The sequence below is a fragment of the Dryobates pubescens genome, chromosome 1 (genome assembly GCF_014839835.1).
Source record: "Dryobates pubescens isolate bDryPub1 chromosome 1, bDryPub1.pri, whole genome shotgun sequence".
Taxonomy (NCBI): Eukaryota; Metazoa; Chordata; class Aves; order Piciformes; family Picidae; genus Dryobates; species Dryobates pubescens.
The window spans coordinates 4,707,746-4,730,331 of record NC_071612.1 but is presented as its reverse complement, the minus strand read 5'-3'; the positions used below and the strand labels follow the sequence as shown (position 1 = coordinate 4,730,331).

Here is a 22,586-nt window from a genome sequence, read left to right as displayed (position 1 = left end):
GGAGGCAGTGCTACATTTGCAGATTCCATCCTGCAGCAGAAGCTGGTGGGCCTGATGCTGATGGCATCTTTGGTTTCCCCTAATCTCAGCTTCTTGCTTTTTCACCAGACTTCCTTGGTCTTCATCAGCAAACTGAGGGGTCTGGCTTCAGCACCATGGCTTTGGAGCCAGCAGCTGGCCACGCCGTGAGTACCAGCAGTGTCACACCTACAGACAGGGTTCACTTGACACTCGTGACTGACCTAGTATTGAGGGCTGGCTCTCCTGCATTCTGGGGCAAGAGCTCTGCTCCACGGGTCAGTGAAGCACCTGGCACCTTCCTATCAGCATCAGCTCCACGCAGGAGCAGGCTGCAAGGAGCGGGAAACCCAAGCACGGTGCTCTCTAGCACAGAGTCCCGAACATGGGGGCCTGGGGTAACCTCTCCTGCTGCTCTCTCTACAGGTGGTACCAGGCCACCCAGCTCACAAAGCCACAGGCTGCAGCAGCATTCAGAAGGGGTGAGGTGCCCCAGCTGGTCTCTCCTCAGGCTACCTCAGCTACCAGAAAGCCATCCCCATCTGACCACGGGAGCAAGCAGGCCAGTTCCGTTTAGAAGACGGAAAGAGAAATCACCACTTCCATGCAAACCAATCTGCTTAAGCTCCACACTGATTGGCACTGACCCTGACAATCACAGCCAAAACAAGGACCTTCCCACCTAAACCTGCCTGGGAAGGTGCCCAGCACACTGTCCAGCTGCAGCTGAGAGACAAACCTGCTCTCCATACTCCCATATATCTTGTGCTCTGGCCAAAGGCCCAGCTCCCAGACAGGGCAGGGAACATGGACCCGACAGGGAGAGCAGCTGGAGGGGCTGCACTTCCCTGCATGCTGGCAAGATCTGGCTGTGGACACAGCACAAGTCAACAAAAAGGGCACAAATTGTGTGCTCAAGCCCAAACCCCAAATCCCTCCAGCCCCTCCTGTCACAGTTGGACTCAGGAGACTTCCACCAGCTCCACTGGTAGAGCGGTGCTGCTGGTGCATGAGGGGAGCCCAGAGAACAAGTGGCAGAACCCTGCAGGGCTGCAAAGCTGGGTACACAGCATCACCCACCTATGCTGCTCTGCTCCCAACTTCCCTGCAATGCTCTCAGCTGCCAACCAGCTGAACTTTGTGCAAGGAAGCACCAGGCAATGAGGGGTTTCAGCCTACTGCCGCCCTGGCCCTGCAAGTGTGGGTGCTGCACCCTGGTCTGAAATACCACTAGTGAGCTACAAAACAGAAGTAACAAAATAATCCCTTTTGAGTTTGCAGAAAAGTGCTTAAAAAATTCTGAACCAGGCTCACTATGGCAGCTGTCTCTGCATGGGGGAGGTAAACAGTTTGTAAGCAGCAGCACCACACTGCAAGGCTTGCAGGGAGGAAGGCCAAGGAGAAACTTCTCCAACTAAAAGTAGTGGCAGATGGTGAAATCTGATCACTGTGGACATGAGCCTCAAAATGTTTCTACCAACTAACAATGTGATTTCAACTGGTAACTGATGTCAGCTTCCCCTCAGCCTCCTGGGGACAAGCTGCTCTCCCCACAGACCTTGCTGATGGATATCAGAAGCATGCAGGAAGCTCAAAGACTTTGTCTGCTGGAGGCAAAGCATAAACTCTTGCTTCTTGGCAGCTGAATAAAAGGAGAAATTATTTCCACAAAATCAGTTGGAAGAACAGCCCTTTGACCACTGGCTGAATCATTTCTAGAAGTGACAGTGGCACACATCCATGCAGTAAAAGCATTCCTAAGAATCTCCAAAGCTCTGGCTTGTCACAGTGCCCAGGAACAGCATAGACCAGCTTAGGCACTTGGATGAATTCAAAGTGACTAATTCAGAAACAGGTCTGAACAACCTGCATAGAGCATAATCAGCAGAGACCACAGCACTCCAGGCAACACCTTTCTGTGTGCCCTGCCAGTCACTGCTGCCCAGATCACTGGAAGGCAAGTGTTATTCTGCTGTCACAGAATAGCGTGGGGTGGAAGGGACCTCTGGAGGGTGAGATCTTGTGAGATCAGGTCTTGGGCACGTGTGGTTTGATCAAACTCTTCATCTTCCCTAACACCAGACTGCAGTGTCTACAACAGACCTCTTCTGCAGCCTCCTAAACATCAAGTGTTGAAGGGCCAAGATGCCAGGAGCACCTGCACAGAGGATGGCAGAACCAACCACCAGCAGGCTGCACAGCACGAGGTCTGCCAGCACTAGATGACCAGGAGCACTTGCTGACATGGGCACTGGGGCTCTACAGCCTCTCTGTGAATAACAGTCATACAATCATCAAGGTTGGAAAAGACTTCTAAGATCATCAAGTCCAACTGTTAATCCAACACTACCATGACTGCTAAAACCATGTCCCAAAGTGCCACATCTCATGGGGTTTGTTTAACATCTACAGGGATGGTGACTCCACCACTTCCCTGCTCAGCTTGTTCCAATGCCAATGCAGTAAAGAAATTTTCCCTAATAACCAATCTAAACCTCCACTGGTGCAACTTGAGGCCATTTCCTCTTGTCCTATCACTTGAGAGACGAGACCAACACCCACCTCACTACAAACTCCTTCCAGGTAGTTGTAGAAAGCAGTAAGGTCTCCCTCCAGACTTCTCTTCTCCAGACTAAAGAATCCCAGCTCCCTTACCCACTCCTCACAAGACCTGTTCTCCAGACCCCAAGCTGCACTCCTTCCAGCCAAGTTTCCTAATAACCTATGAGGATGAAGAGGAGACATCAGAGGGTAGAGAATTGAGACCAGGGGCCCTGCAGTCTTAGAGATGTGCAGAAGAGCTGACAAGAGACTGGGCTGATGATGAGCAAGGTCCTGAGCACAGAGCTTGCTCACTTCCCTGGCAGAAAACTCAGTGGCACAGAAGCAGTTTTGATGCTCATCTCTCACTGTGGAGCAGAAGACTTCTTGCTGGTGGCCTGGGCAGGACCTAAGGCAAGCTGCCACCACAAAACATTTGCAGCATTCAGCTTGGTGCCAGGAAAGGCATGGCAGAGCTAAGGCAATATGTTTTGCTGGATGTGTTAAGCCAACAGTACAAACCAAGTCCTTGACTGGCAAAGACCCAAGCAGCAAAAGATAACAAATGAGGGAGAAGAGTGACGAGGCAGGCAGCAGTACAGCTGGGGAAGAAACACAATGAAGAAGAGGAATGTGGCTGGATAAGCTGGCTTCAGCTGCTCATCTTCCTGCTCAGGCTGGAGGAAAAGCAACCTGAATTCAGTCCTGTTGATGCATGGCTGTTTTTCCCATTGGAGGCCAGGCACTCAGCTGGGATGTCTGTACTGCATGAAGAGGCTCCAGAGACAGCTCTCAGTGCCCTTATAAGGGGCTGGGAAAAGAGGAAGCTGCTGAGCAGCCTGTCAGGCAGTGATACCACAGGCAGAAGTTCAGAGCCCTCCTCGGGAAGCAGCCAAAAAGAGAAACTCCAGTGCAAGACTTCGAGACCTGGCATTTGAGAGCGTGGGAATAAGAAAGGTCTGAAGGATTGGGAACAAAAGGGACAAAGCAATATTTGGCCAGTGAACAGTGATGGAGGGTTCTGCATCATCCAGCATCATGTCAGGACAGGGAACTCTCTGCCAGGGCATTTTAAAACACAAGAAGCAGAAGAAAATGTTTCTCCTTCCTCTGCAGTCAGCCAGTGGCGTTCACAGCTCAGTCTCAATGCTGCAAGTTACGGATCTCTGACAGCAGTGCAGACAGGCACAGTAAAACCGTGCAGAACCTGAGCATGTGGTTCAGAACCTGCAACCACCCCTTCAGGAAGAACCTCCACCCTGTTCTAGCTGGGCAACGGTGGGGAGAACCCCAACTGTGCCATGGGACACCCAGCTTCCCTGCACTCTCACTCGCTTATGAACCTCCTCTGTGCCACGTTTTTCCTCTCTGAGCTGAGGATTAGACACTGACCCCTTTTACAAAGTGCTGAAAGCCAGCCAAGTGCTAGGGAGGGACTGAAACGTAAGAGCTGGGGCTTCCCAGGGGAGCTCATCACTTCAGCCAATGTCCACAGAGATTACTAGGTCACACAACTGGTATTTTGAGCTGGTGAGAGAATGAGTGGATTACTGGGCTGCTGCTGCAGAAATCTGAACGTACAGCAGCACACAGAGCTGGGCTCATGCTTGGGACGACGCTTCCTCCTCTCCCCAAGCCACCAGGTTCTGCTTTTGCAGTATCCCAATGCAGATGTCTCATTGGAGACCACCCCACAAGGTGACAGTGGCAGCACTCAGCTCCGGCACGGTATTTCTCCTGTGGCTTGCAGATCCCTCCCCGTGGAGAGCAGACTCGTTCTCCACTCCAGCAGTGCACAGTCTGTATTCACATCCAACAGCATGCCCTGGCGCAGGAAGGCCAATGCAGCCATCTGCAGTTCCACAGTGCCTCCTGGGGACAGGCAGAGCCTGCCCTCCAGGAGCTTTGCCTGCCCTCCCAGAGCTTTCACACCTGCCACACACCTTCTCACAACATCCCAAAGCTGACACCCAGCACAATACAGTGCTGATCTCCCCTCCTACTGCTTTACCCTTGCAAACCAACACAAAGAAACTCACTACATTTAAGTACTGGCATATATCCTCTCAAGTCTTTTGATTTTCTGTTTAATTTGGGCTCAACTATCCCAGTGAGCTCTGGGACCAGCAGGATGTATCTGATACATTCAAAGACAGCCTTTGTCTTCTTTACCTGCACCTAGAACCTGCTCCTCAAACACCCAGCAACAGCAAAGCAGTTAAGTGGTGGGCAGGACACTTATCCCATTCCTATTAACAGCTCCAGCCCTTTGGCTCTAACAGTCACAGGTCATGTTCTACACCTGCACCTGGGGTACAGGAGAGCTGAGCAACGCTGGGTGCTGAGAAGGAATTGCTCTTTGGAGGCAAACCTCTACCATGAGATCAGAGCTTCTGCTACAACGAATGGTGGAGGCACCTAGAGACATCAGGCAGACTTGCAGGCAACAGCCTTGTAACAGTCCCTCGCTCTTACGCAGAGGTAATACCGAAAGTATGATTAAAACGATCAGCTGGTAATTCTCCAAATGGCTTGGAGTTTCTGGAGACAAACAAGTGGCTATACCTCTGCCTGCCCCTGAGCTGCTCCAGAAAGCCCAGAACAGGCTGTCACAACACTGAATCACAAAGAAATCCTGGCACCTTCCAACAAAAGACTGGCTGAAGGGGAGGGGGCACAAAAGCTATCAAACCCAATCCCAGAGGATGAAGGAAGTGCATCTTCCCACAGTTCCTGGGCTATATGCACATCTATGGATATATAGATATATAAAGTTATAAAATTTGATCAAAATAAACCCAGTAAATGTACAGCTTGAAAAAGAGCAATATCACAGTGCATCAATGTCATGAAAAAGTCCCATGTCCTCCCCCTGCACAAGAGTGCAGCCTGCCACGTTACAGAGGGTGCCTGCAGGAAGCGAGCGCTCCGGCCTGCTCAGCTTGCCGTGGGTGACAGTCACCATGCCACCTTCCTGAGCAGACTTTGCAGGTCTGCAGTCAGTTCTGCAGAGCAGTGGTAGACAGGCAGAAACAGCATCAGAGCAGGCTGCTCTGTCTGCAGGTGAGTTGACATATCATCACTAGGCACCAGAGATCCAGACTCGCTCTTAAACGTCTCCACACTCTGGTGCCAGGCTTGTATTTATGTACTCACAAAAAAAAGTGACCGAGTGAAGAAACTCAGGGGACGCTGTGAGCGTGGGACAAGGGCTGAATTCGGATCACAGGGGACAGGTTGACCCTAAGGATCTTCTGTGCTTTCCTTCTCACTTCATCATCAGAGGAAGAGTTGCCCACCTTGATGGCCTGGAATTTCAGCAGGTTCAAAGTGCTCTGAGCTCGTCGAGATTTGCTCCTGACAGGAACGGTGTTTGCTTTTTTCCTCTGTGGTGCCTCTCTTGCCTCTGCAGCTCTTCTCTTCTTTCGCCCAACGCTCTCCCGGTACGTGCTGCTGTCCTTCCACTCAGTTTTCCCCACCAGAGCTTCCTTATCTTTGATTTTCAAGGCCCGGGATTGCTGTGCTGTGGTGCAGCCTTGGGACGAGCTGCCTGTGACTCTCCCGTTGAGGACTCCCGAGGCTTTGCAAGCATTGCTCTCCTGCAGCACACCACCCTTTGGTCCCTTCAGAAGATTCAAAGCAAGGGTGGCAGGATCTGGTGCTTTCTTTATCAAATGCCTGTACCCCTTACCTTCTGTTACTTTAGCGGTCTTGCCTGAAGAAAACTGCCTTGGTGGACTGGCAGCCTTGAGGAGCTTAAGGTCTGAAGGCGAGATCCCAACACACCCTCGTGTGTACTTGGACTCCACACAGGGCGTGGTAGTTTTCAGCGGCACCAGGGCTTCCAGAACCACTGACAGTCTCATGGCTGGGTACACGTCAGGATAAGTGCCTGTAGGGTAGCCCCCTGACGCGGCCTTGGATGTGCCAGATCTTCTCTGCTTCAAGGAGCTCAAGAGGAGATTTGTGGAATCCCCTTTCGAGACTGGCCGAGCAGAGACCTTCGCAGAGTTCAGCGAGAGGCGGGTGGGCGAAGCCGGCCGCTTGGCCGCAGCCGCGGCGTTCCCAGCCGGCCCCTCAGCAGGCTCGGCGGCATCGGTGCAGCTGTGCTGGATGCTCTCCTTTGTGAGACTGGGTGTGTCTGCTGTGCATGAGCTGTACCCATACACATCCTTACTCCTCAGGATTGTGGGCTGGTAGCCCTCCTCCTTCAGGCTCTGAATGAAGGCCACCAGCTGGGTCTCTGTGTCAGAAAGGTCCTTGGACATTGGGTTAAAGACTCGGAGGGATTCCTCCAGCACTTTCTGTCCTGCAGAGGAAATTCTTGACCAGGAATGGACTGCTTTTTCTTCCACATTGTTCACTGCAATATTCATGGCATTAGTCAAGTGAGTGCTTCAAAATGGTCCAAATTACTGGAAAAACAAGCCTTGACACCTCAAAAGGAGAGAGAAAACAGTTAGCTTACAGCAACTGAAATCATCTTGCATTTTTAAGCGGGAAGCTGAAATCATTAAGCTTAGGTGTGATCACTTACAAACATCAGGTCAGATTCTGGGCATAACCCAAATCAGAAGCATCACCAAGAAAATCCCATCCCCCATTAATCTCCGAAGCGGAACTAAAAGATCTCTCGCAAAAACATCCACAAAGCTAAAGAAATATTTCAGGCAATCCCATCCCACCCGTCCCAAGATGAAGGGTTCCAATGGTTAACTCAGTAAAATCTTGCAGCTTGTTTCCAGTTTGAGTCTGACACACTGCACCTTTGGGTAACCAACTCTCCTTGCCCTTGGTAAAGGTGTCCTTCGCTGGCTTCTCTCCCTGTGCACACACCAAGAAAACCACGATCAAGCCATCTCAAAACTGAGCCTCAACACTCAAGTCTATCCCTGCACCACATGGCATTTTCCAGCTTCTTACTTGACTCTAATCAACAACTGATTCCAAGTCTCTGCCAAAGCAGCAGCTTCCACCTGAAGACCTGAGCCCCCTGGTGTGGCTCAGTTGGTAGCACATAAGACCTTTAATGGGGAAGGTCGTGAGTTCAAGCCTGCAGTGGGCACTAGTGTCCTCCCTACTCTAGTCATGAGGTCTGTGGTGACAGGTTGGACTCGATGATCTTTGAGGTCTCTTCCAACCTTAGTGATACTGAATACTGAATACCTGACAGCAGAGCCAGAGGCTGTCTCAGTTGCGTTTCACTGATGCCAAACACTGTGGCAAGGCAACATCACTCCTTGTTCTCTTGTTTAAACAATGGTCTGCAACTTGCTGTCACAGCAAACTGATGTTGATCCAAGGGCACTCACTGCCAAGTGAGGAGGAAGCAGGAAATTCAAGCAGGGCAGCAAGAAGGAAACACACATCACCAGGGCCAAGTGTACAATGGCCTGACAGACAACTTTGGGATCACGCTCAGGGCACTGCACAGCCATCTGCCTGGGACAAACCCAGAAATTGTAGCTTTAAATAAAAAATACAGGCTGAAAAGCACTCCAGGAAGGACTTTCTCTGCACCCAGGAGAACTCCAGTCTTCTCACACTGAGCTAGCAGCCATGCCAGCTCTGCAGCTGGACACTGCACTGTGGAGACAGAAAACCTTTAGTTTCATTTATAACTCTCATAAATATAATGACAATTCAGTGAAAAGTCCTTTTCAGGGAAATGCAGAAGTTGTTGGAGACACTGCTGGGGAGGGCAGTACACAGGCAAGAAAGCTGTGGTGGAGAACTCAGTGCATGAGCAGGCAGAGCAAGGAACACACAAGATGTTCCTCCCGGAACTGGTTTCACCACAGCCACAGGAGAGTCAGCCCCCAAGGGCTGCCGGTGCTGACAAGGGCAGCACAAACAGGGAAGAAATATGAGCCAAAAACAGCTGGAGAAGGGGAAGCACAGGTCAGCAGTGGGGGGTAAGAGCCTACACATGACGGACTAATCTCAGTCAAGTGTTCTGCAGACGTCACAGCACAAGAGGGATTTGGAGGAGGATAATGCAGTTGTTTTGCGACAGGCGGGAGGATCTCCCACAGAGGAGGGGAGGCAGGCAGGGCAGTGCTCTGACAGAGCCCTGGACAGCATCATCAACCACCTCCAAAGTGAACAAACGGCAGCAGGCACAGTGAAACCGGCAAGAGCGCAAAGCTTAATCCTGATCTAGTAGAGAGGGAGCAAACAACAGAAAAGCACAAGCACCAATGTGCACTCAACAGGCTGTAAAACAGATCATCTACAGGCTGCAGAGAGCCCAGGAACAGCTGGGACGCCTGAAGGGGGACTCTGATGTTGAATGGAGAGGCTGTGACATCTCAATGGGGACAGGAGAGCTCAACATCAATCCACTTTGTCTCCTTTCGTGCGATGCAGGTTGTAGTAGAAACAGAAGCTGGCAATGAGCAGGCATGCCCCAAGTCTGCCCACCCGACAGGAATTCACTCACTGAATATTCTACTGGAGGATGCGCCTCGGCTAACATGCCACAGGGCAACAGGCCCACAGTGTTCCTAGCACGGGAGCAAGCACTGTGCTGGCAAAACCTTCATATGAGGTTCGAGCAATGCCAGTGCGAGTTTAGCTGCCCGGTGTTCCGGGAGTGAAGCTGGAGGAAAGGGTTCTGCACTAAGCCGGCTGCTGGACTGGCCCAGACGTAGGTCTGGAGTAGCCTATGGAGATGGCGGCTGTTGGAGATTCGAGGGGGCTCGCCGGAGGCCGCTGGGGCGGCCCAGTCCCTCGGCTCGGCCTGGCCTCTCGTCCCCAGCCCACCCCTCGGTGGAGGAGATGCCCCTTTCCGAGCGCCCGTCCTTCGCACCACACCCCCAGGCCCAGTCCGGTAAGAAGGCACCGGCGGGAGACCTGGACAGGCTGGCAGAGCCCCGGACCGAACAGACCCTCCCAGTGCCGGTACCCTCCCAGCGGGGCTGTAGGGAGGTGATTGGTGCAGACAGCGGGTGCGGCCCCCCAGAGCTCGGCCGGCGCCGGCTCCTGGGCCCGGGGTAAGGAGGGGGGGGCGGGGGCCAGGGCGGGGCCCTCGGCGCCACGGCTCCGCCTTCAGCGCCCGGGGGCCGCCCCGCCAGGCGGCTCGGCAGCGCCCTCGCCCGGGAGCGCGGGGCCCGGTCACCGCCGGCCCCAACCTACCGGCCGCCGCCAGACCCGCACCCGCCGCTGCGCTGCCGCCGCCGCTCCAACATGGCCGCCCGCGGAGCAGCCGGAAGCAGCTCCCACTTCCGCTTCCGGCCTCCTGTCCGCGGGCCGGGCCACGCCCACAACCGCAGGTTCGGTCACACCCCCCTGGCTCCTACCTCTGACTCTGCGCCGCGTTTGCCGGTGCCCATGGCAACCGTGGTGAGGGCGCCGCTGGCGAGCGGCGCAATCCCGGGCCGGCAGGGGGCGCCGGGCGGCGGAAGCGGAGCGGACGGAAGCGGAGCCGTTTCCAGGTAACGGCGGCACGGCCGGGGCCGGGGCCGGTGGTCATGAGCGGCGGGGCCGGGCGGCGGCGGCGGCTGGTGCTACATGTGGACCTGAACAACACGGTGGTGGTGGCGGACGCGGTGTCGGGGCAGGGCCCGCGAGCCGCCCTTAATAGCTTCCTCTGCACCGTCACCTGGGGCTGTGCCGGGGCCTCCGGTGAGCGACGGGGCCGGGGCCTGAGGGGTTCCGGGTGTGTGGCAAGGGCTGACCGCTGTCCTCTCTTGCAGGCGAATGGCAGTGGGCGAGCGACCGGCCCTCCCTGGCTCCTCCCTGCCCCGGCGCCATCAGCTACTACAACCACCACGGCCGGGACCCGGCCTTCACGGAGCGGGGCCCGGGACGGTGCTTTGGCAGCCTTCACGACCGGCACCTGCAGCTGCTGGAGTGGCCGGGCCGGCCGCATGACGTCTTCTCGGTGCAGGGAGAACACAGCAAGCGCTACCACCTTATCCTGCCTGCCTTCTTTCGTCTCCTCGACTCCCTGCACCGGGACGGCAGGACTTTCGCCGTCATCTTCCGCACCTTCGGCACCGACCTGCCTCGTGCCCTCCGGGCTGTGAGCTGCGCCCTGGCCGGGCAACACCCTCAGTTCCCAGCCCTGCGGGATGTGGCAGTGAGTGGCACCCCAAGGGCCCGGCCTGCAGCAGTGCTGCCCTGAGCTGCTCAGCAGGCCTGATTTTCATACACCTTGGGGTGAAGGCAGTAACGTGTGTGTGCACGTATCCTCTGTGGGAAAGGTCTCTCCTTGGGATGTCCCAGACTGGACAGAGCATCCCTTCTCTGGATGCAGTGTGTACAGCTCTGGAATCCTCAACACAGGAAAGACATGGACCTGTTGGAGCTGGTCCATGGAGGACACAAAAATGATCCAAAGGCTAGAACCCTTCTGCTGTGGGGACAGGCTGAAAGAATTAGGGTTGAATTAGCCTGGAGAAGAGAAGGCTACAGGGAGACCTCACTATAGCCTTCCAGTACTTCAAAGGGGCCATTGAAAATGGGGACAGGGCTTTTAGCATGGCTTGTTGTAGCAGGACAAGGGGTGATGGCTTTAAACTAAAAGAGGGGAGATTTAAACTAGATGTAAACAGTAAATTTTTTTACAATGACAGTAAAACACTGGCACAGGTTGCCCTATCCCTGGAAACATTTAAGGTCAGATTGGACAGGGCTCTGAACAACCTGTCCCTGCCTGCTGCAGAGGGGAGAGACTAGATGACCTTTATAGGTCCTTTCAACCCAAACTACTTTGTGATTCTCCCAGAGAGGGACTGCTGCAGCAGAGTGGGTCTCCCTGGCTCAGAGCTGACTACAGCCATGCTCTCCACTGTGCCATATGCCAGTCAGGAACACTGGGAATGATCTTCAGAAGATGATTCAGTTGTTCTCAGAGTGTTGATGGGGAACAGAAACTGAAATGGGGGCAGCATGCAACTGGGAGATCATTTTTTCCTACCACCTGTGGGAAGGGAATGAATTTTGGTAGGAGGGACTCCACATCTTCTCATCTTCTCTCCAGCACTGTCCTCCTGGTCTGCAGTGGTGGAGAGTCTCCACCCTGCTGCTTGGTGTCTCTGACAGTGCACAAAACAGCCTTTGATAATTTTGCCTCTGCTTTGATAATTTTGCCTCTTCTGCTTCCTGCCATCCTGCAGCTCCCCGTGGACCTCACTCCTGGCCAGATACGCTGCAGCAAGCGAGAGGTGGTGCTGACAAAGGGAGCAGAGCGGATGGCCACCCGGGAAAATAGAAGAAAACTTTATGACTACTTCAGCTCCTTTGAGGGAATTGGAGGCTTCCAAGACCACTATGACTGGTGAGAAACAGGGCACCAAGGAAGTGGACAGAGTATGTTCTTCTCTCCTGTGATTCTCTGAGCTTCTCCTACTTTGAGATTGCTCATAGTGTTGAGGTTTTTACATTGTTGGGGCGCCTATCATTTCAATGCTCCTTATTTTGCCTGTGGACAGTGTGATGGGGCTCTTGCATCTTTCCTCGAGTCCCCATCCCCTGGTGTACCTCCTGCTGTTCTCCAAGCACCCTTTGATTTTCTTCTTGCTCCAAAATGCCTCTTTCCCAGGAGGCAGAAGCAGGCAGAGGCACAGGGTGATCTCTGTCCTGCGTCTCTGGCTCTGAGGTTGCTCTGAGCCTGCAGCGCAGCCTGGGCTGCCTTTACCTGAGAGCTGTCAGTCTCTTCCTTCCCTGACTGCTTCTTGTCCTGCTTGCTGTTTCAGGTGGGCTAGAAATCAGTTCTCCTCTCGGGGTGGGAAGCCCCTGTGGATTGACCCTCATGATCCTGACATTCATCACATCTTCATTGATGACAACATCCGTCTGGATGACGCAGACACCATCGTTCGTCCCCAGGTAGGCAACTGAAGGCCTGAGCTGGGGGCTGTCCCCACTGGGGTCAGACACATTTTGTCCCCTTTGCACAAACACAAGCCTACAAAGGGAGATCAAGGCATAGCCTTGGTGTCGCTGCACCCCATGCCACCAGCTTCAGTTGGCAGAGAACTGCAGGTGCTGGCTGCCTGCGCTTGCTGCCGAGCGCTTCTGCTCTACCAAGTGAGTTGTGCCTGCTGCCAGTAACAGCGACTGTGGTGGTAGTCAGCCTTGGGCTGTGCCTTGTCTGTGGTACTGAATCACAAGGGCAGTGTTTTTGGTGGATTACACATGGAAAAGGGAATGTTCATGCAGGCAGAATTATGCCTGTCATCTGGACAACTATTTGTGCTCAAACAAGAGCTGCAGATCACAGGCAAGCCTGAACCTCTCCCCATTTCCATCTGAGAGGAAACAGCTCAGGGAGAGGAGGAAACTTGGTCAGCAGCATTTGCCAGACACCCAGGGAACGGTGAGGGATGGGATCCTCACTGGATATTCCCTTCCATACAAGCTTTCTCAGCTCATAGAGTTGTAACAGATGTCAGTTGTCACTGCCTGGAGCGGACCTGTCAGGAACAGCCTTTGATCTGTGCCATGCCTGATTTGGGGGAGTTACTGTGGAAGGCTGTGCTGAGAGCCTGCAGCCAGCTGCTGCCTGTGTATCTTCAGCAGCTGGAACATGGTTCACAGAGTACCTTTGCTACATTTCAGCCTCAGGCTGTTTCCCTGATCAAGGAGTTCCTCCTCTCATAGTCTGTAGCCAGCATAACTAGTCAGTCAGGTTGCTTGGCTTGTCTCAGGGCAGCCATGCAGCCAGACCCCATGACTGTCCCGACACCATGTGAGCCAGGTAGGATCAAACCATGGTGCATCATCCCTGCTGCCAGGACATTGCTGTCCTGCAGCCAGAATCCATAGGTTGGATGTCATCTTACCTTCCTCTTGCACTGCCAGCTCTGCAGGGCTGTCCTTGTGCTGGTGACAGTGACAGGGCCTCACTGGGAGGGAAACAGATTGCCAAGTGGCCTTAGGCAGAGCTGTGCTAAAGATTAGAAGGTGAAATCCCTGTTCTCCTCTGTGTGATGCAGTGGAAGCCAAAGGAAGAGCTGTTGGCAGAGGTTTTCCAGGGGTTGGCTGCTTCACAGAGCCACTTTCTTTAAGCAGTGTGGTGTGACCTTTTCCTTAGAGGAACCCAAGTCACATGGTGCCAAGGTGGTTTGGAGCCAAAGGCACTTTCTAGGAGCGAGGAGAAATCTGGAGAAACTTTACCTTCTACTGCTGGAGCAGAAACAAGAGCCCCTGCTCTCTACCACTGACCCACAGCCACTGTGAAAGTGCCTGTCCAAGGAGGAGGGCTGGGTACCAGTGCTGCTGCAGGACTCTGTACTAGTGCCAGGCACCATCCTAGCACCACTGCCTACAGAGAGTACAAGTGCTTCTGTGCACCATTCTCTCCCTGCAGGTGTTTTCGAAGCAGGGCAGCAGCAGCCCCAGGTGTGTTCCCACCTCAGAGCTGTACAACGTGTGCCTAGTGCAAACTGACCTGCTGGAGGCCATTGCCAATGAGGACTATTTCCTGAACTGTGTGAGGAGATGTGAGGAGAGCTATGACCATTACCTGGCCTGCATGGAGAAGGACACCCTGGACCAGCAATGGGATGGACAGTGATTCCACCTTGTGCAGCTGAGGAACTCTGTACTGGGACACCTTCTGCTTGCTACTGCACACAGCAAACTCCTGGACTGTGCTCCTGCTTCAACCTGTCCCCTCTCCGATGAGTGATGTGTATGCTCAGTCCTACCAGGAGCCTCCATGCCCAAACACAAGCCTCCTGGGAAGTTGTGTGATGGAATCCCTGGAGGAAGTGGCTTTCCTTCGCTTGGTAGTATGGTGGGGAGCTGCCTGCTTGACTTGACAGCACTGCCTGTTGTGCCAGCTCCTGTGTGCACCTGGAGCTGGCTGTGTTACTCTGCTTGCCAGGCAGGGCTGCAGCAGCAGCACAAGCAGCCACACAGTTTTCATGCCTCCCTTTCTGCTCCTGCCCCAGTGGCTGGTGTGGAGCTGGGGTGAGCACAGTGTTACTGGTGGGATGCCTCAGTGCCATTCACGCCATGGTGTTCTCCCTGACAGAGCTAGCAATGTCGTGTCATTTCTGCCCGATTTTAAAGCAACTCTTTCTAGCTCTTTTCCGGTGTGTTTTCTGCCTGCCCTCGGCTTTGCCAGTGCTGGTGGGTGGAAAGCATATTTCCTGGCACGTTAATTTGCAGGGCTCATCTGAATGGGGATAAAAGTGACAGCAGAGGATTTGGTTGTGCTCAGAGCAGGGCCAAGTTCACATCCTGTCCCTAGCAGCCCCTCAGTGGGAGTTGTCTCCAGGGCAGGATGGTGCCTTCCTCAGCGCCGTGAGCTGTGTGCCGAGGCGGCTGCCGCACTGGCAGCGTGTAGCAGGGGAGTGCGGTGTCGGGGGGTCTCTCCAGCCCCTCTTCCTGCTGCAGCTCCGTCCTGGCAGGGTAACCGACAGCAGCGAGGGCCCCAGGAGGGCCGGCGGAGAGAAGCGGGACCCGGCGGGGGGGTCTGGGCGGGCGCGGCGCCGCCTCCGCCGGCAGCGGGCGGGCCCGGCGCGAGCGGCATCGCGGAGCGGTGCGGAGAACGGCGGAGCGGGCGGAGAGGTGAGCGCGACCACGGTCCCTGCCCCGCTACCGGTGGCGGTGCGGCGCGGAGAGTCGGGTGGTGAGGGCTGCGCGCAGGAGCCCGGGGAGCGCCGGTGGGTGCGGGCTGTGCAGCAGCAGCCGCGGAGAGCAGCGGTCCGGCGGTTGTGGGCTGCGAGCCGAGAGCGTGAGCGTCGGGGGTCCGGACTGTGCACCGGGCGCCCCGGGGAGTGGGAGCTTCGGGGAGGTACGAGCCGTGCACTGACAACCGCGGTGATTGCGGGCAGGGAGTCCTGGGGTGCGAGAATCTCCATGCGTTGAAATCGTGCACCAAGAGCCCTATAGAGCGGCAGCCCGGTGTGCAGGAACCGCGGGGAATAGAAACCCGGTGGATGCGGGCAGAGAGCCCAGAAAGTGGGTGGCCCGGTAGGTGCAGATTAGGAGATCCGGGGAGTGGGAGGCCGGAGAAGGTGATCAGGGAGCCTCAGAGTGCAGGAGTCCCAGGTAGGTGAAGGCAGAAAGCCTTTGGGAGGGGGAGCCAGGATAGGATGGGCAGAGAGCCCCAGCGAGCAGGAGGCCTGGGTACTAGGAATCTGGGTGAGTGCAGGCAGGAAGCTCCTGCAAGCAGGAGCTCTGGTGGCTACAGGCGGGGAGCCTTGGGGTGCAGGAGCTCCAGCGGGTGCAGGTGGGAGCCTCGGAGAAGGGGGTCTGTCACACTGCCGGGGTTTACCGGCTTGCCAGGACTGGGGGCTGTGGTGGGTGCCTGGGTGCTGACTTGGGTGCTCTTCCCACAGGAGGCAGAACCAGGTCAGCGCTGAGCCCGGCCGGATGGGCAGCACAGTAGGGCCAGAGCCCGGGGATCCCCGGGGTGGCTGAGCCGGCCCATGGCGGCAGGTGCCGGCGCCTTCGCATGGGCCACCTTCCCTGCCATGCCCACGAGGCGTGTGTACTGCAGTGCCACGCACCGCGATGGGCAGCTCTTCGTGCTGGGCGGCTGTGGGGGCGGCGGGAGAGCTCTGGGTGCTGTCGAGGTGCTCGACCTCCTGGCACAGCGTTGGACCACTCTCCCACCACTGCTCACACCGCGGGCTGGCGCCGCTGCCCTCGCCCTGGGCAAGCAGATCCTGGTCGTGGGTGGTGTGGATGCGGCGCAGAGCCCCCTCGCCTCTGTCGAGGTCTACCACGTGGATGAGGGCAAGTGGGAGAAGAAGGCGGCTCTGGCTCAGCCCTCCATGGGCATCTCGGCTGTACAGAGAGGTGAGGAATGGGGCTGAGGATGCAGGTACTTCTGCTGTCCAGAGAAGCAGAGATGCAGGGGCTGGCAATGATTTGAGTCCCACTAATGTTTGGGATGTTGAATGAGGCTTTCACCCAGCAGCTGAATTTGCCACTTAGTTACAAGGTCATGCTCCTGCCCCAGAAGCCCGATTGCGGGCTGGGTTATGTGGAGACCTGGCAGGCATGGGAGCCTTTCCCAGCTGCCCTGGCTGGGAGCTGTGTTGGGGCGTCTGAGCACCCTGCTCCAGCCCAGCTTGATACACTGTGCATTGAACATGCCGTGATTCCTGCCCAAACTTTGCTGAGCAACCTCTGAGCTGTGGCACAGCCCAGCAGCCCATGTGCCAGGGGATGGGGTTGGCCTCCACATGAGGTGCCCATGTGTACTCTCTAGCTGAGAATGCCACGGCATGGCCCCAGGCTGTATCAGGGTGGGCCAGGCAGAGGAGACAGCAGGGCAGTGGTGGGAGCGGACAGGGGTGCTGGCCGCATCGGGAGCAGGATTTGGCAGCATGGCTGTGTTGCCATGGTGTCTCCAGGGAGATTGTACTGCTGAGAATAATTAGAGCCAGTGGCCTTATGCTCCACTCTGAGCCTGATGGATGGGGTGGAGAGGGGGCCAAGAGGGTTCCAGCAGGGTCACAACACTGCTGGACACAGGTGTGGTCACAAGGACTGTCCTCCAGCCACCCTGGAACAGCAGCTGGCTGTGGGGATTAGCAGTGCCTGTGCTGTCTGCCCTGGAGGGCACGGGGCAGACTCCCAGCCCTGTGGCACTGCCCACAGTCCCCACAAGCTCACTGCCACCTCTTTTGCAGATGGGGCTGTCTATGCATTGGGGGGAATGGGTGCAGACACCTCTCCCCAGGCACTGGTTCGCGTCTATGAGCCGGCAAAGGACCACTGGCAGCCCCTGCCCTCCATGCCCACTCCTTGCTATGGGGCCTCCGCCTTCTTGCAGGGCAACAAGATCTTCGTTCTGGGTAGGTGCCACTGGGGTGAGCTGAGCAGCCCCTCATGCCCCTGCACTTTACCTCCTCTGCCTCCCCAGACCAGGGAATGACCTGGTGCATCCTGCGTGGCTCTGTGCTGCCCTCCCACCCCAGTACTGCAGCCGGTGGGCCCCATCCTGCTTGCTGAGCACACTGATGGTGCCAGCCCAAGGTGCCGTCTGCTACAGCATCTTGTCTGTGCACAGGGGGTCGGCAGGGCAAGCTGCCTGTCACTGCCCTTGAGGCCTTTGACTTGGAGACGAGGAGCTGGACACGCTACCCCAGTGTCCCCAGCCGCCGCGCCTTCGCTGCCTGTGCCATGGCTGACGGCGTCATCTTCAGCCTTGGAGGGCTGCAGCAGCCGGGGCCCCACAACTTCTATTCCCGCCCCCACTTCGTCAACACAGTGGAGATGTTCGATCCTACGCAGGGTGAGCTCTGTGTCCCTGGGTGGGGTGGAAGCATCCCCTGTGGGTAGAGGATGCCTCCCTGGGTCTTGGTGAGGGGTGCCTGTCTGTGAGGTGCACAGTTCATCCAGGCTCTGAGCATCAGCCCCTTGCAGCCGTGGTGAGTCCTGTGCTACACTTCCTGGCCCCAGGGAGCTGTTAGCCCAGGGAATTCTGGGCCTCAGTGTGCAGAGAGGAGCCTCTGTGGTGGATGCTCACACCCTCTTGTTCCCAGGTGCATGGAGCAAGCCAAGCCGTGCTGTCCGCATGAGGGAGAAGAGAGCTGACTTCGTGGCTGGCTGCCTGGGAGGAAGAGTGGTGGCTGTGGGTGGCCTCGGTAATACCAGGGGATAGGCGTGTGGCCATGTTCCCACCCCCATCCTTTGTGGCACGTTAGTGACCTATGTGACAGTGAGGAGGTTGGCTGTGCAAAACCACAGGGGTACCTCAACACTGTCTGCAGTTGTGTCCCTTTTGTGCCCCCCAAGTGCTGGAGGGACTTTATTGCCCTGCCTCACAGGCTGCCTACTTGCTGCTGTCACCCCTTGGCCAGGCTTTCCCTAACTCATGTGCAGCTCACACAGCCCACACCGGCTTAGCCCCATCATACAGGGCTGTAGCAATGCATCCCTTTCCCGAGAGAGCTGGGGAAAGGTTAGTGCTGTCACTCAGCAGTAGGGATACAGCAGGGAGTGCTACCCCGAGAGCCTGGCTCCAGCTGCAGCTCCCTAGCCCTGCAGTGAGGGCTGCCAGACACTGCCAAGCTTGCCTAAGGCGAGCCAGACCTCCTGCTGCAGGGCTGGAGGAGGTGATGGGGAAGGCAAGTGGTGCTGGCTGGATGCCTGCAGCATGGCATTGCTTCTGAGCCCTGCAGCAGCTGCAGCTGCCCCCTTGGTGATGGTGATGGCTGTGGGGTGCTGGCACAAGGGCAGAGTGCAGCATCAGTGCCAGCAGCCCTCCCTGTAGGAATTCCACTAATCCTCTTGCAACCCTGCTAATTGCCTCTAGGATCGCAGACCTCTGCAGCAGAGTACTCAAACACTGACCACTGCTGGGGGCCCAAAGGCGTGTGTAGGGGGAAAGGCAGAGCATGGGCTGTGGGGAGGGCTGCTGAGGGGCTGATGCTTTTCTGTTTCCCACAGGGAACCAGTCCTGCCCACTGGTCTCAGTGGAAGGGTTCAGCCTCTCGCAGAAGAAGTGGGAGCCACTGCCCCCCATGCCCACTGGCCGCTGCTCCTGCTCCAGCTGTCCAGCACCCAGCCTGCTCTTCATCATTGGCGGGGTAGCCCAGGGTCCCAGTGGTGCTGTTGAGGCTCTATGCCTGCGTGAAGCACCCTGAGCAGGGCCCTGAGGACCAGCCTTGGCCGAGCACCAAGTGCCTGAAGACAGGGACAGGGTGTGTAAGCACCTGTGTGTGCGGGTGACCTGGCCTTGGGGAGCCACCATCCTGTGACGCTGGGTGCAGAAGCAGTCAAGGTTCCTCACCGTGCTTCAGAAATTCCTCTTGGCTCCTGCACTGCTGTGATAATGGAGCCCAGGGCAAGAATCCTGCCTGATGGAAGGGCTGTGGCTGGCAGCATGGAGGGAGCAGTGGCGGCAGGACTGTCACTGGCCATGCTGCCCTGTCTGGCCCTGCCATGCTGCAGCGTGTCCGTGCCATGTGTGTAGCAGTGAGTGCTGTGTCGTCATAGACCCAGTTGATGTCTCATGTAGCACAGAGGTGCCCTGTAGCTCAGTGCCTAGGAGGTGATGTAGCACCTCAAATAAATGAAAGACATGGAACTTTACCCCACTGGAGTTGTGTCATCTCTGGTTATCCTGCTCTGGGCTGGGACTGTAGCCTGCTGTAGCCTGTTGGGAAACCTCCCAAGAGAGAGCCTAGTGAGCTCTTCCCCAGCATGCTATGGGTCTGGGACAGCTCTTGCTTCTTTACTTACTGCCAGGGAGAGCAAAGCAATGCACTGTAGGGATCCAGCTTTCATTTTAGAGAGGGAGAGTTGAGCAGTGGCCCCTCTATCTCAATACAGCCTTGCTTCTGCTCAGCTTCTCCTGCGAGTGAAGTTACTACAGCAGGTGAAGCAGCAGAAGGAGAGGAGCTTTGTTGTGGGGGAGTCAGGGTGCAAGAGAGGGCAGGGAATGGCCGAGAAATAATACAAGATGTCTAATGATGCCAGGGGCTCCTGGGCCAAATCTAGTGCCACAGCCCCATCTCAAAGAATGGAGCATAGGTGGTGCCTGGGAGAGCCAGATCCAACTGTGTTCATCTCCCCCAGGCAGGAACACCACTTCTCACACTTACTGATGCTGGGAAGAGAAGGTAAGCTCCATATCAGTGGTGTCTCTGAATGATGTTTAGGGGTGCACAGCAAGACCATTGTGGGGATAACCCCTCCAGCTGCTTGGTGCTGTGAGTTGCCCTGAGCCTCATTGGTGTTGGCTCCATGCAGAGTCATGCACATCAAAGCAAAGAGTGGCAGCAGACACAGACAAGGGAGTCAATCTTTCACTGATACATTAGCAAGATCTCACATGTCCAGGTAAATATCAAGTGTGGATGCCTGACCTTTCCAAGAAGACAGTGATGTGATCCTCAGATGGGTATCAGGGCCAGAGAGGCAGGAGGCCAAATCCTGGCAGAGTGCTGCAGCATCTGGCACGTTGCTGGGGCAGGCTGTGCTGTCTGCCAGGGGCATCATGCGTGGGGATAGTTGGAAATGATTCAGAGAAGAGCATTCGCACGATGTTTTCAGTGTCACTGCCCTGCTGCTTCCACCGCCTGCCCAGCGCGGTGAAAGGGGATCTGTCCCAGTGTGCCATCTGCGTTTTGGGAGGAACATCCTGGGATAGCTGGGCTGGCTGTACCTCAGCTGGAGTCATCCCTGCATCTGCCTCTAGAGTTGCCATAGAAACCACCACTGTGCCAGAGCCAGCATCAACAGGGAGCCCCGAATTAGTGACTGATCTGTACCTCAGCAGCTGGAGAAGGTCAGTGGCTCCCACTGTGCTGGGGGTGCTGGACAGAAGAACCCCTCCTCTGAGCATGACGTGGCTCCAACCTATGAATATTGCATCAGTGCTCCATTTCACAGTGGTCCCTGACCTGTGCCTTGGTGGGCTTTTCTTTCCCAGGGTCCTGTGACATGATGGACCCCCTCCAGTGCTGCCCCAGTACCTCTTTTCAACCTGCCAACCCTTTCCAGACACCACTAAGGTATGTAACAACTTCACTCTCACCAAAACTTTAGTCATGAGGGACCCTAAATCATGGAGCTGCACTGGAAATGCAGAGCTGATTAATAAGCTTTTCCTGCAGGAGCATCACATGGGTGGGATAAATCAGACACTGAGTCACCAGCAGATTTGCATCCCTAGGTGCCAACTTCTCAGCTTTCCCTGCTGCTGGTGGGGTGGCCAGTGCTGCTTTTTCCAAAGTCAAGGTGATGCCGGCTGCAAGAGCCGGGAGATGCCAGTGGGGGAAATCGTGGCTTGTGAGTCCCTTGCTCTTGCAGTGTTTCCAGCAGTAGGGCAAATAGTCTCTGCCCCACAAGGGGTTTACCCCTTTCTTGGAAGCCTCTTGTTTCATGCATGGGATTGTCTGGCTCACCAACCCACCACAGCACCTTTTGGCTTCTCTCTTCCACCTGAAGTGAACAGAAATCCATGACCGTGTGGATTTCTCATTCTTTTCTATCTCCACTTTTAGGCACAGGACCAGGATCCCATCCAGATGAAGTGAGGGCAGATGGAGAGATCTTCAGGCAAAGGGATGATGGTCCTGACCACCCTTGAAGGCTGACACATTATTAACAGAAGACCTCTAGTGAGATTCTAATGAAACAAGTGACAAAGGAAAAAGGTTGAGGAACGTACCAAATATATTGCTGTCTATCTTCTGGCAGCTTCTGCTGATTTTTACTAAATGAGAGACTTGAACACATTAGAAGCAGTCTGTTACTTCAGATACAAGGAGAGCTACGAGCCAGCTCCTGGCAACATGGCTAATCTCCCCAGAGCGTGTTATGGATGGGGGAGCCTGGAACTGAAGGTAGCTGTCAGACCTATAATTAAACCCCCATGTTTTTCTCATAGAAATTTCTCTCCATAGTCAGAAGAGATGGAAATACAAGAATCTCATTTATCATATTCCACAAACTCGGTAGACACTCAAAACAGGAAGCTCCACCATACCAGAAATAGGAATAGCTCTGTATAATAACCTAAAATAACATGCCAAGCCTTATCAGTGGTGTGCAAAGCACCATCAAATCCTTTCCTAAAGGCAGTGGAAGTGCTGCAAATATGGGTAGAGGGCTCTACAGTCTCTTCTGAAGGGAGTTCTGGGCCAGATTTGCAATTATGAGCAATAAAATTGTGGAAAATCACAATTTATGTTGTAGGGATGTATAGAACCTGGAAACACAGCAAGGCTTTTGGCAGCACCATGCTGTACAGTGGAGATGTAGGCAGTTTAGGAGCAGAACAAGGCTTTTATTTACTCAACAAGTGCAATAAACATTAATGTTTCCATCAGCACAGCTCTCTGGAAGAAGGTTTGCCTTCCAGCCCACAGCTGCCTTGGACAACCTGGCCATTATCCCATTCCTGAAGCAGGAATACAATCCAGGTTGTGATTCCCCATTCTGTTCCTAGAAGATCAACCTGTTAAGAGTCTCACCATGCAGTTGAGAGTTAACAAGCAACTGTGATAAATCTGAGCTATTTATACCAGCCCTAGCACTGTAGGGACAAGCAAAAACAACACAACAAAGTCAGTCCAAGAAGTCTTTTATGTGTAAAAGTCCAGAAT

The 22,586-nt window shown here is 55.2% G+C and overlaps 3 protein-coding genes across 5 annotated transcripts; 2 read left to right on the top strand and 1 right to left on the bottom strand.

Moving 5' to 3' along the window:
- Positions 1-723: 723 nt before the first annotated feature.
- On the bottom strand, positions 724-9,790 carry CCDC71 (coiled-coil domain containing 71). 2 transcript variants are annotated; one of them, XM_054180181.1, is made up of 2 exons: positions 9,697-9,790; positions 724-6,996 (listed from the first exon to the last, which is right to left on the bottom strand). In XM_054180181.1, the coding sequence occupies exon 2, from the start codon at positions 6,933-6,935 to the stop codon at positions 5,742-5,744; it is 1,194 nt and encodes a 397-aa protein (XP_054036156.1). In that variant the 5' UTR covers positions 6,936-6,996; positions 9,697-9,790; the 3' UTR covers positions 724-5,741. The 2 variants fall into 2 exon arrangements, with proteins under 2 accessions (XP_054036156.1, XP_054036163.1); XM_054180188.1 differs by having other exon boundaries at positions 724-6,988; positions 9,697-9,747.
- Positions 9,791-10,001: 211 nt separating this feature from the next.
- LOC128899927 (uncharacterized) lies at positions 10,002-14,584 on the top strand. The gene is made up of 5 exons (XM_054180217.1): positions 10,002-10,185; positions 10,257-10,642; positions 11,682-11,842; positions 12,261-12,393; positions 13,877-14,584. Exons 1-5 carry the CDS (start codon positions 10,032-10,034, stop codon positions 14,081-14,083), a joined length of 1,041 nt encoding a protein of 346 aa, XP_054036192.1. The 5' UTR covers positions 10,002-10,031; the 3' UTR covers positions 14,084-14,584.
- Positions 14,585-14,991: 407 nt separating this feature from the next.
- On the top strand, positions 14,992-19,556 carry KLHDC8B (kelch domain containing 8B). Of its 2 annotated transcripts, none has more exons than XM_054180195.1 (6): positions 14,992-15,084; positions 15,858-16,320; positions 17,160-17,324; positions 17,540-17,764; positions 18,015-18,116; positions 18,922-19,556. In XM_054180195.1, exons 2-6 carry the CDS (start codon positions 15,948-15,950, stop codon positions 19,116-19,118), a joined length of 1,062 nt encoding a protein of 353 aa, XP_054036170.1. In that variant the 5' UTR covers positions 14,992-15,084; positions 15,858-15,947; the 3' UTR covers positions 19,119-19,556. The 2 variants fall into 2 exon arrangements, with proteins under 2 accessions (XP_054036170.1, XP_054036175.1); XM_054180200.1 differs by lacking the exon at positions 14,992-15,084 and adding an exon at positions 15,203-15,310.
- The last annotated feature ends 3,030 nt before the right edge of the window (positions 19,557-22,586 follow it).

Bases quoted from the DNA above. Each gene is read 5' to 3' on its own strand.
- KLHDC8B (XM_054180195.1), top strand. From the start codon at position 15,948: ATGGCGGCAGGTGCCGGCGCCTTCGCATGGGCCACCTTCCCTGCCATG. The intron at 17,325-17,539 runs GTAGGTGCCACT...GTCTGTGCACAG, and splicing joins CAACAAGATCTTCGTTCTGG to GGGGTCGGCAGGGCAAGCTG. The intron at 17,765-18,014 runs GTGAGCTCTGTG...TCTTGTTCCCAG, and splicing joins GATGTTCGATCCTACGCAGG to GTGCATGGAGCAAGCCAAGC.
- LOC128899927 (XM_054180217.1), top strand. From the start codon at position 10,032: ATGAGCGGCGGGGCCGGGCGGCGGCGGCGGCTGGTGCTACATGTGGAC. The intron at 10,186-10,256 runs GTGAGCGACGGG...CCTCTCTTGCAG, and splicing joins GGGCTGTGCCGGGGCCTCCG to GCGAATGGCAGTGGGCGAGC. The intron at 10,643-11,681 runs GTGAGTGGCACC...GCCATCCTGCAG, and splicing joins CAGCCCTGCGGGATGTGGCA to CTCCCCGTGGACCTCACTCC.
- CCDC71 (XM_054180181.1), bottom strand. From the start codon at position 6,935: ATGAATATTGCAGTGAACAATGTGGAAGAAAAAGCAGTCCATTCCTGG.